At 49.7% G+C, this 11937-nt stretch overlaps 2 protein-coding genes across 2 annotated transcripts; one reads left to right on the plus strand and one right to left on the minus strand.

Annotated features, from left to right (window-relative positions):
* Positions 1 to 5451: 5451 nt before the first annotated feature.
* Positions 5452 to 6170, minus strand: LOC131293042 (uncharacterized). The gene is made up of 2 exons (XM_058321120.1): positions 6129 to 6170; positions 5452 to 6066 (listed from the first exon to the last, which is right to left on the minus strand). The coding sequence occupies exons 1-2, from the start codon at positions 6168 to 6170 to the stop codon at positions 5452 to 5454; spliced, it is 657 nt and encodes a 218-aa protein (XP_058177103.1).
* Positions 6171 to 10391: 4221 nt separating this feature from the next.
* LOC131293043 (uncharacterized) lies at positions 10392 to 11937 on the plus strand. Its single transcript, XM_058321123.1, has 2 exons — positions 10392 to 11669; positions 11743 to 11937. The coding sequence occupies exons 1-2, from the start codon at positions 10392 to 10394 to the stop codon at positions 11935 to 11937; spliced, it is 1473 nt and encodes a 490-aa protein (XP_058177106.1).

The following is an 11937-nucleotide window of genomic DNA, read 5'->3' on the forward strand; positions in this document are numbered from 1 at the left end:
GGAGTTCGCGTGACATTTTAGCCGCCTTGGTAAATTGCGACTGGGCTGGGAGCGAAAGAGATACTTCTCTCGGTGGCGATGATCCAGCGTGACGACAACTCGACTGACCAGTCCGCGATACGGGCTTCCGGTTTTATAGAACAAGTCCGTGGAGGAAATGTCAAGCGAACGTTTCCCCTTAAAACACTGAATGACACGAAAAAATTGGCGAGAGACGGCGCCAATCAGTTAATATTTTCGTGCGTATTATGTTACGGTGCAGTACAATCGATGTCTAAACTCGATCCGCACCGGGAGGCATCGAATGACGAAGAAACACTGGGCGCGGATATCGAATCCATTTGTGTTTGTCCGTAGGCAAATGTTACAACTTGGGAACCCGAGGAAATGCAAATTAGCTTCCCCTTGGTGTTTTTTTTTGTCCAAGAAATCTATTGACCTTCATTATCGGTGTGCGGTAGAAAATGAATCCTGGATGATGGATCGGCTTGTCGGAAATGTCGACCCTGAAAAGCAGATCGTCCAAAAACAGCCACACAAGATGCTAGACTCCGGCTCTCTTCTAGCTTGGGCCGGTTGTGACAATCAATCAACGATTTTCAAACCACGTCCGTTCGTGATTAGCCATATTTAGAAGCTTGCTTTGCGAACGCAGCGTATCGGACGCAGGCCAGGGAGGGGGAAGTCTTGCTCTAGAGTCTAGAGGAACAGAAAAAGAGTCGACTGGACGTATCTCTTAACGGTGGTAGAATTTGGAAGAGTGCCACAGTTAACATTACTCATTCACTCTTGCACTCGAAAAAGTACCGCAGAATGAAGGACCGAAGAAAGATTTCATAAAGTTAATCATTGGTCTTTTATTGAATGACTCACACGGGCTACTTTTGGCCTTTACGCAACCAGGTATATTACCGGGAACTGACGACGTGATGCTGATGGACCTTGAGTTAATCATGCCATAGCGGAATTCCCGATGAAGCATGTTATGGGCCTTGTGAAGGTTTTCTTCTTTATCAATCCAATTGTTTGTTCCTATTTGATCTTCAGCTCACATCTCATATCGATCTTTTTACCTGAATGTCAAATGTTAACGTTCAGTTTGTAGTGCAGATATTTCCTGCAATGAGATTGAAATATTTCAAAGATTTGCAAAATTTCCCCGTTCAAAAATTGGTTATGAATATTTTTAACTAATGGATGACGATCGTGGAGCCTTCGCTATTTTGGTCGCAGATATCTGTTTTGTTTCGGTATGACAATAACATCTGGTCAAATAATGCGACATAAGAGTTAGGTTCTCCAATTCCTCTGCCTCTGTGTGTGTAGGTAAAGGTTTAGGTCTCATCACAAGGTCATATCCCTGGCAAAAAAGGTAACCTTACATAAATTAGGCCGAGTCCTAGAATGTTACCTCAATGCCACCTGTTGATGGTATGGGGGTTGGCATGTATGCTCTACTCGAGTACATAGCGTTTGTTATTTGGTTTGTTTTCGTTCGGTGTATGGTTGAAGTTATTGCAGAATTGATATTACCGTACAATTCAAAAGAATCATGAAACAACTTTTATTACTGGCTTTCTAGGTTGTGCGCGGAACCTTACACTTCAAAGTAAACCTATTAAAGAACGTAATAAGCTCTTTTTCTCACCCACTTTAGCTTTCTCAGTTGTAACCCGTTTCCTCACAGTCATACACTGCAGCGACGAGATCGTGGGTATCAGCGATCAACTTGTACTGGTCGAAAGCGGTACAGGACTTAAGCCGCTGTAGGCTCGCGTCCAGTTCAGTCGGAATAATCTGCTCGATGAGAACAAACTTTTCATTTGCCAGTCGAGACAGTGTGTCTAGGACTTCTCCGAGCTACAAAAGGAAATAGTTGAATTATTTGTAAGTTTTGAACTTTCTTAAGGGGGTGCTACGCTGTACCTACCGTATCTATGCAAGCATTACAGTTTTCACCTGGACAGGGCTGTGTTTCCATACAGACGGAAAAATCATCGTAAAGCTCACCATAGTTAAACGTCACCAGGTCGACTAGGTCCACGATCAGCCGGTGAAGCGAGTAGATCCGATTCAATTCCAGCTGGTAGCACTCGGTGAGGTGATAATAGTGATGGGCAGCGAGGTCCAGCACCTCCTCAGAGTACTTATGGTAGCAATAGCTCGCGTATGGTCCATTAGCCACAAGCACCTGAGCGACGCTGATCACTGCCGGGCATATTTGGTCGCCGTACAGCGTGACCAGATCGTCGTCGAACGTTTTGGCAAGCGAGATGTAGGCGGCTACTTCGTCGCCTAGCAATACTGTTTTCTCAGCGATCGATGCGGCTGACACGGTGCGTTCGTATGACTGCAAGGCACCATCGAGATCGTCCTCGAAGGTGGTGGCCGCCTGCAGCACGGGCAACAGCTCGTCAATCATGGGCTGTTGCTCCAGGAAGGGTGCGCCCACGCTCTGGATCACGCTGACAGTGTCTGTCTTAAGCTGGCGTAGTTCGCCGTTGAAGCGAATCACTTCCAGGTGTGCCTCCAGCAGGAAACTCTCGATGTCACTCTTTACTGTGAGAATGTAGGTATCCGCCTCGTCCACGTTGGCCAGTGAATTATCCACCGCGTACAGCAACGGTGATATGGCAGCTGCCAGCTGAGCGATCGCGTTCATCAGAGAGTATATCACTCGTGGCGAAATGGTGCGTCGAACGAGTGCCAACGAAACTGGCTGCTCATCTCCACCGGCTTGGGTTTGCGCCTGTTCGGCGGCATCTTGTAGAATGTCTAGTAGCCCATTAAGTGTAGTCAGCGTACTGCTCAAGTAGTCAAAAACGTTCTTCATCATATCGGTAATGTACTTCTTGTTGCGGTACTCGAGTGTTGCAAACTGCTGGGTGAAACCCGTATCGAGCAAGGATAGCACCTCATCAATGCCCTCGATCGCGTCCTGGAATACCGCAGTCACAATGCCACTGTCATCACCGGCAAGTAGAGCCACATTGTCGGCCATAATACCTCCTTTGTCGGCTAACGAAGCACCAATGGTCGAGAGCGCATCGGTCATACTTTCCAACAGGGGGTAGTCCGCCCCGAGCGTAAACGTGTAATCGTCCAAAAGGTTCAGGAGCATCGATGCTAGTGACGCTGTGTCCGCCGCCACTGAGCTGCGTTTGATTTCTCCGTTTATACCATAATCTGGTCGGCCCGTTGCGCTCTAACAATGAAATACACAGCATGCGGTTAAACGCCAACCCCTATGTGGAACGCTCCGTCCAACTTACCCGTAAAACACAAATAAATGCTAGCACTATCAACATGTAGAAACTCCCCATTGTCTCACCGAACACTCTGGGTACACAACAGTACTTCGAGAAACGTGGTTCCCTCTTGGGTGTACTCCGCTGACGTGTCGTCAAAATGTAACTGAATTCTCAGGCATAGGGAAAGAGGTTCCAGATGCTATTCCGTTCATCACGACGAGGATCAACTGTGCAAATATTGTGATCCAAGTCAATCCTAGCGTAGTGGTTCGATGGTAGTAAACTACGCTTAGAATGGGTGAAGCTCCTCAGATAGAGATTGAAACACGGCGACAACATATAGGTCTTTCATTTAAAGAAACCGTTCTGATGATTTTCTTATCGTATAATAATTATTGTAAATTCCAGTGCTTGTAACGCAAGTCAAGCCTCGACAATATTGATAATTATAGATGGGATATTTATATTCATAAGCAAAACGAAGACAAATTTGCAAATCCATAGGTTTGACAGAGAGTAATATGAGTATCTGATGGATACGAAAACTAGAGTTGGGTAATTCCGATTCAGATTCATGATTGACTCTATGATTAAGTTGTGAGATTCATGAATTCCAAAGATTGATTAATATTAAAAGGACAGAAAAGTAAAGCCCGTAGCCCATGCATGAAATAGGAGAATAGGAGTCCGTTTTTGTCGCTTAATCTACATCAATGGAAGATTCAGGAAAACTCGTGAAGGATTCATGATTCGTGAAGGATTGTTCTCAATATGAGTGAATCTTAGGTGAAAGATTCATATTAAAGAATCCCACCTAAGGATTCATAAGCCACAACACAAATGAGAAACACACATAACGGAACTATTTGAACCTGGTACTCACTACTCGGATCAGATGACAGAGTAATAAACACATTTATTCAGTTCTCGATCCCTTTTTCTATCGTATGACCTTGTCAAAAGTTGGGTTACCCACTAGGGTTATTGATGTGGTAGTTAACAGGTGGCAGGTAGGCGCGGATATTATTAAGGGCCGTCAAAATGTTAGACCCTAGGCTGAGCGGTACAAACATCCGTACATGTAACACCGTCACCGGACCGGTGCCGGCCGCCTGTTGTGCTTTTGCGATCCCGACCTGCAAGTTTGCAAGCGCCGTCGATAGGGTCTTCAGGCCAAGGGTGATAATCCCAAAGTCAGCCTTAAGCTCGTCGGCAGCGGACGGCCCGAGCCGGCTGGTGAGAGTGTTTAGCTCCGAATTGAGACCTCCGTTGAGGAGCGCGTTCAGTGATGCGATGGCTTGGTTGACACGGTCAAACACGACCGCTATCGGGCCCGCGTTATCACTGGCTAGCGTCACGATCGTGTCCATGAGGGTCATACCGGTCTTGCTGATTTTCCCGCTGATTGCGATGAGAATGTCGCGAACCTGATTGAGTTGCTGGTTGCCCGGGTTGACGGAAATGTTGTTCAGTGCGTCAAAATCAGCACGGATTACGCGGGCCCGATCCGCGATGGTGCTACTGGATTGCACAGTCTGCGCGATGCCAAAATCTGGCCGTGGTAAGGCGAAGGTAGCCTGCAGGAAAATCGGTGTGGGTAAAGAGAACGCGACCGGCGAGTCGGAGAAACAATACCTACCTCATATGACAGCAGTACGATAAGAGCCTTCAGTACGATGGACCGCATCCTATCCTGGGTGACCGTCTTCCAGAAGATTTCAAGCAACGTCAACGAGAACCAAACAGGATCGTGAGCTAAACTGTTCTGCATGTGCCGCCTTGAAACGATGCATTATGTACAGTGTTTCAAAACGACAGCACAGGCACTCATCCGCACTTCGGGGTACACAATAGAACTTCGAGAGTTGTCTCCCCATCTTGGGTGTACTCCGCTGACGTGTCGTCAAAATGTAACTGAATTCTCAGGCATAGGGAAAGATGTTCCAGATGATATTTCGATCGTCACGACGAGGATCAACTGTGCAAATAATGTGATCCAAGTCAATCCTAGCTTAGTGGTTCGATGGTAGTCGCACTACACTTAGAATGGGTGAAGCTCCTCAGATAGAGATTGAAACACGGCGACAACATATAGGCGTTTCATTCAAAAAAGTTGTGCATCAACAGGTCATAGATCAATAAAGAAATGTATTACGTTCTCGATATTTATTTCTATAGTATATCCGCACCATAAATTGGATTACCCAACAGTCTTAGAGATGGGAAACATAACCGTTGACATGCCGGTGCCGATCGATTCAAGAGCCGCCAAAACATTGTACACCAGGTTGGCCGGTACATATTTGCGTACATGTGCCACCGTCACCTGACCAGTGCCGGCCGCCTGTTGCGCTTTTGAGATCGCAGTCTGCAAGTTTCCGAGGGCCTTCGAGAGAGCCTGCAGGCCAGCGGTGATGCCCTGGAAGCCGTCCTTAAACTGGTTGGCAAGGGACGGCCCGAGCCGGCTGGTGAGAGTGTTTAGTTCCGTATTGAGGCCTCCGTTGAGGAGCGCGTTCAGTGATGCGATGGCTTGGTTGACGCGATCAAACCCGACTGCTATCGGGCCCGTGTCATCGTTGGCCAGCGTCACGATCGTGTCCATGAGGTTCATACCGGTGTTGCTGAGTTTGCCCGTGATTGAGATGAAAATGTCGCGAATCAGGATGAGTAGCGAGTGGCCCGATGTGATGGTGACGGAAAAATTGTCCAGTGCATCGAACGCATCACGGATAGCGCTGGCACGATCCGAGACCTTGCCACTGTCCGGCACATCCTGCGCGATACCAAAATCTGGCCTTGGTAAGGCGAAGGTAGCCTGCAGAAAACTCAGCATGGATCAACGGATCGCGACCGCCGAGTCGGAGGGGAAATACCTACCTCATATGACAGCAGCACGATAAGCAGTACGATGGACCTCATCCTATCCTGAGTGACCGTCTTCCAGAAGATGTGAAGAAACGTCAACGAGAACCAAACAGAATCGTAAACTAGATCGTTGTGCGTGCGTTGCCTTGAAATGGGGTATTATTTATTTTCAGTCTTTCGATACGACTTCAGGGGAATGATACGTAAAACTGTTTCCAAGAAAGCCACGGCAACTGTAGCAACAGCTAAGTAAACACTAGCTTCAAGAAGGTCCAAACTGCCTACGTACGTACTTGTCCGTATGTTGAATAAATTTGTTCTCGAACAATGTCACTCGGGAGATAGTACGAATGTTGTCCACGTCATATTTAGGGTGAGAATGCCCTGATTAAAACTCTCATCCTATTGTTAGTCCCAAATTCATGAGAAGAGTCATTGCTAGAGTACAATTTGTTAGAATTTGCCATAACGCTTAAAACAAAGGGTAGAGCCCATGATCGGACCGTCTTTCGGTCATAGTAATTCACTTCGGAGAAAGATCTAGCACCTCTTAAGGGATGGTGTGCCAATTTAACAAAAAAACCAATAACCAGTAGGTCAAATGCAATGCATATATTGTGGTTTGTTACCTTAACTGGCTAAGTGACGGTGTTAGGTTTACTTTATTGTTTTATTTTTAAATTGGTCCTTTCCTTAAGCTTACGTCATTATACCGGCGCAACTGCTCCCAGCTCCTTGCATAGAGCAATGTTAACCACCATCTCCTCGGCATCCACAATTAGCAGGTGTTTGCTGTTATCGAAACAAGCTTTCAGCCGCAACCGACTGGCATCCGCATCCTTTTCCAGCATTAGCTTTAGGTAGTCGCGTTTGGTGAGGGTGAAAGCCAACAGGGTGTTGTACTCGCCAACGAGCTGCACGCGACGAACGAGAGAATAGTTCAAAGGACAGTGAGTATGGAGCTGAAGCTGAAACGATTTGGCATCTACTTACGTAGGACGTGCAGCTGGCTACGTTGGTGAACCGGGTACAGTCCTCGAATAGCTCGATAAAGTCTTCGATGTCGTGCAGGATGAGCTGAACGATGGCCAGCACGCCTTCGTGGAAGTTTTCGAAGCGCCTCATCTCGAGCTGATAGCAGTTGCTCGCGTCGTACGTATTGATGACGAACATGTTGAACACCTTCTGGAAGTACTTGCTGTAGCAGAACCCGTTGTCCTTGCCATTGATGATCAGCACCTGGATGAGGTCTTGCAGGGAGTGGCAGACGGTGCGGCCATAGAACTGGAGCAGGTTGTTGTCCAACGCGGTAGCGCCCTGCACGTACGCCGGGTAAGCCGTGTCGATCACGCCAAAGATCTGCGTGTCGTCGGAGTATATAGCTTGCATGCTGGTGAACATCGGATTGAAAAGAGCATTGTAACCGGTGGTCGGTTGGAATGTGGGCTTGAGTTTCGCAGTATAGTCTGCCTGCAGCTTTCCGTACGGCGTTTTCAGACCCGTCGAAATATCGGTCTTGATCGAGCTGGCGTACGCATTGATGCTATCGCCGTAAGTGTCTCCAATAACTCCCACCTCCGTTGCACGCCGCTGCATCTCCGCCGTTATGCTGAGCAGATACTGGTCGGCGTTCTGCAGTGAGGATAGCGTCGTTGTCACGACAAACACGAGGGTAGGAAGGTCCGATTTGAGCCCTCGGACTGCAATGGTTAGGTTGGTGATAAGGTTGGAGGTGACGTATTTGCGCATGGTTGCTGGCGGAATAGGGTTGGTGCTGCCGGCGGCCGTTCGGGCCGACTGGACCGCTCTGCGCAACGCGGTCAATGCCTGCGAGATCGTGCCCAAGGTGGCCGTAAGCGAACGGAAGTTGTCGCTGATCTTGGCCGTGATGTAGGTCTCAGCGAGGGTGCTGATGGTGCTCTGTTCCGCTTGCAACCCGGTGGTGAGGAGCGTTTGCAGCGCGGTCAGCGCGTTGGCGACGGCATCGAAGTTTGCGGCAATGTTGTTGCTGTTATTGGTTGACAGGGAAGCGAGGGCTTGCGTGAACGTCTCTCCCGCCCGAGAGACCCTCGTCGCGATGGTATCCAACGCCGTTTTGACGTTGGCTAATCGTGTGTATCCGCCACTGAGGGTAAACACTTTGGCGGCGACGCTGGTGAATAGATCCTTGCTTTCGAGGGCAAGCGTTGTGATGGTGGATGTGCCCGAGATTTGTCCATTGACGGCGAAATCGGGCCGCGGTTCGGCACGAGCAATCTGGAAGACAGTTTCGTCCGTGAGTCGTGTGAATGAAGTAGGTTCCGGCGCACAATGCGCCGTTGATTACTTACACCGAGCACCACGAACGCCACACCCCAAAGGAGCCATAACGCGCGCACGAAGAACATTGTGTCGGTGTACACCGTCGGCTAATACGTCGTTAGGCTAACTGGAGCTCGTCAAAGGTAGAACCTTATTTGTGAAATCCCTCGCCGTAGGTGGGAGAGATCGCTTGTTTATCCTTAAACCTGCGTACACAGTGTTCTGTCGTCGTTGGACTAGCAGTTTTTGGTCGTCTTTCGCGCACTCCTAGCGAGTGCCCGCCACATTTACCTCATCGTCTGCAAGCTGAGTAAATAGTGACAATTTGAGTGCGAGATGGAATGACGGATACGTTCACGGTTAGGAGAGCATGTGGTTGTGCCTTGGGTGCGTTGGTGCATCCTTGAAGAATCGAATCGTTGGATGAGCATGGCCCATCCGGACTGAACGATCAATTCCTTCTTCTACATGCATGAACGGGACATATGTTAACACTCGTTAACAGTCGATGGAACAATGTAGCTACAAAATGAGCACCTTATTATGTATGGTTTATAGTGGAACTGAACCACACCTCCACTGTTTACGCAGATGTCGCAGAAGACCCACGAAATGGCTGCCAAAGTGAGCGTATGTAAAACTCCGTAACTTGCTTTAGCGCGTAATATCTGAATGATTCCTCATCACGTCATAAAGTCTGCCACCGATTCAGAAGGCACTTGGACTGCTTGGACATGGTGATATCTTTGCTGCATATGGAACCGGTGCAGCTATTTTAAAAGGCTCCTAAAACGGCCAACGAACGCTCGCACGCATCGTCTCGAGCGTTGTGACACGCAAATGCGCAAACAATCTGGTCCGTGAACCGAACGAAGCCGACGGATCGGGTACGCTGTCGCCCGGCCGAACGGGAAGCGACAAGAGCAAGATGATGCTAAGCAAAAAGCAAGAAAAGTATCATCCCCTTTGGGTATAATATTTTATCCAAACAGCTATGACGCACCGAATTGGGGCCACCGTTACCGACGCCGGGCGAGAACGGGCCAAAACGAAGAAGGCGATTGCGTCTTTCCGAGCGTTAGATGACATCAGAACCAGTCCAAAGAACCCGTCGGGAGAAGAGAAAAGCCGTTCGTTTGACTTTGGAGGGTGTGCTGTGGTGTTTTGTTTTTGGATCATTTGATATTTACCCTTTCTTTGCGGACGAAATGAAGCAGACAAAAGTGATTTGACGTTTGGAATAGTTCAAACAGACATGCAACGAGTTTCTTCGATATAAAACCAATACGGATCATTTAACCAAACTCACTGACTTTTAAATTGATTGAAAAGATGATGTAAGATGAGTTACTAAAAACAATTTTTTATTTAAATTTATTTGCAACTTCGTTCTTCTGGATGCAGCGTCAATATTTGTCATATGTCCGAGCAATTGTACACACTCTGGTCACTGTGCAGCGTTCGTCAGTTTGGCTCTTTTGAGAAGCCTTTTGAGCGATCCACCACGAAATAGGTCAACATCCGCGATCCGAATGAATTCTGGTGCGTGAAGATTTAAATTTTGTTCTTTCTCTCGATGGCTTCAGGCGTTTGGAGTTTTGGTATCTTAATTTGGTGGTCCCCTTACATTGCCCGGTACCTGTTATTCTGGTCGCGCTGTGTCTTGGACACTCTCCGCCAAAGAACGGCCCCGAGGTGAAAGTCATGTTCAGCACCTCGCTGCGCGTGCCGTTTTTCGCTTCCTGCCTCGATCTTCTCACGCCATCAGGCGCTGGGATATATGCATGATGATGATGATGATGGCCTGCGGCAATGTACCGTTCGATTTCGACTCGCTGGAGAGAGCGAACGAGATTGGAAGAGAAAACACCGGGCAGGCCAAAGACCGACTGACCTAGGGGACGTTCTGGAGCTCGGTGGACGTTCAGTCGGTAGTACTTTTCGGTGCGTGATAGTTGGGACCTTTCTTGGGGAATGTTTAGCTGTTGGAGTTGTTTTGTGGTAGCTCTGGTGTTCGCAGTGCTGGACGGACGGAACGTGGCGGCCGGTGACTTTGGGTTGGGCTACACCGTCCCAGGATTCGATGCGAACTTCCGCAGTGGTATCGGAGCGGGCGTCGTGGGACTCGTGAAGGCGAACGCCAGTCTGACCAAGTACGAGCTGAGTGCGGATCGTAGCGGTGCCACCAGGGTGTTGCACGAGGTGGCCAACAATGTTACCGCACCGCTGAACCAACTGTTGGGCCACGTGGCGGCATCTTTCGGTGCGAATGGAACCGAGTCGTTGAAAGCGTTGGCGACGGAGCTGGAATCTCTGGCGAAACCGACAGCGGCCTCTCTGGAGGTAGCTCTAGCCTCAGCGCACACCCTCGAAGGAAAGATCCGGCCAGGGTTGGTGGAAACGCTGGTAGCCAACGTGACGACGATCGCGACGGAGGTGGGAACGCTCACGCAAGACTGGTCAACATTTGCGGAGGCTCTGCTGAAAGCGGGAGCACCCGACTCCGGTATCGGTGCGTCTAACGTGGCGACACTGGTTACTCCGGAGCTGGTAGAGTCCGTGACATCGCCGGTGCGGCTCATTAACGCCGCCCTCGGGGACATTGCGAACGCTTTCAGTAGCGCAGGGAAAGAGCGCACGGCAGCGATTGGCCACGAAGCGTCCACCAATGTGAGCATTCAAAACGCCCGACAGGATCTCGAGAACCAACTCAGTATCGTCAACCGTACGCTCGCCGATGCCGCCCGCCAGATGGAGCAACAGTCCAACTCGACGGTGCGTCAAATACGCGATGGCCACAACGCTATCCTCTCCAGGCTGTCCAACGATCTGCCCAACGTCGAGCTGATACGCACATACCTGGCGGAAGTGGAAGCGCAAGGTGACAGACATAACCGACGTACCGAGGGTCTCTGGCGCGATCTGTCCGCCAACCATACCCGCACAGTGCAGACCACTGCGGAGAGCATTGCGTCGGGAGTAGTGTCCGCTACCGCTACCCTAACCGACACCGCATCCCTCAGTGACAGTGGCTACGCCGAACGTTGCCTGCAGCGGCACGTTCCGGAGTTACGTCAGGCGCCGTACGCCGTGACGCGGCTATCGATCTGCTACCAGGTGGACGGCCGAACACTGAGCTACTTCACGGCCGCCCATACCAGCTTTCTCGACCAACTGCGCAACGGTGCCGTCTACCCTGCCATCCAAGCCCAGTCGGTGTGCGGCCAGGGTGCGTCAAACTGCACCTCGACGGTAGGTTTCCGAGAAACTAAAATCCAACCATATACTGTACCCCTCACCATAACCATTTCTATGTATTTTCCAGTACCTTCAAGCCCTCACCGGTGTGGGCGGCCAGAGCCAGGTGCGCTTCGACGCGTTCGACACCTTTCTGGCGGAGGAAATGGCCACACTGAGCGTGCGCTACAATATCTGCGCCCGGGCGATCGCCGCCGACATTGAGGGGTTGATCGAGCTGACGGTGCAAAAGTTCAGTAACTGTCTTGTGAGCGGAAGATGA

Source organism: Anopheles ziemanni, chromosome 2 (genome assembly GCF_943734765.1).
Source record: "Anopheles ziemanni chromosome 2, idAnoZiCoDA_A2_x.2, whole genome shotgun sequence".
In the NCBI taxonomy this organism is placed as follows: Eukaryota; Metazoa; Arthropoda; class Insecta; order Diptera; family Culicidae; genus Anopheles; species Anopheles ziemanni.

Bases quoted from the DNA above. Each gene is read 5' to 3' on its own strand.
- LOC131293042 (XM_058321120.1), bottom strand. From the start codon at position 6,170: ATGAGGTCCATCGTACTGCTTATCGTGCTGCTGTCATATGAG. The intron at 6,067-6,128 runs GTAGGTATTTCC...AGTTTTCTGCAG, and splicing joins TCGTGCTGCTGTCATATGAG to GCTACCTTCGCCTTACCAAG.
- LOC131293043 (XM_058321123.1), top strand. From the start codon at position 10,392: ATGTTTAGCTGTTGGAGTTGTTTTGTGGTAGCTCTGGTGTTCGCAGTG. The intron at 11,670-11,742 runs GTAGGTTTCCGA...TGTATTTTCCAG, and splicing joins CGTCAAACTGCACCTCGACG to TACCTTCAAGCCCTCACCGG.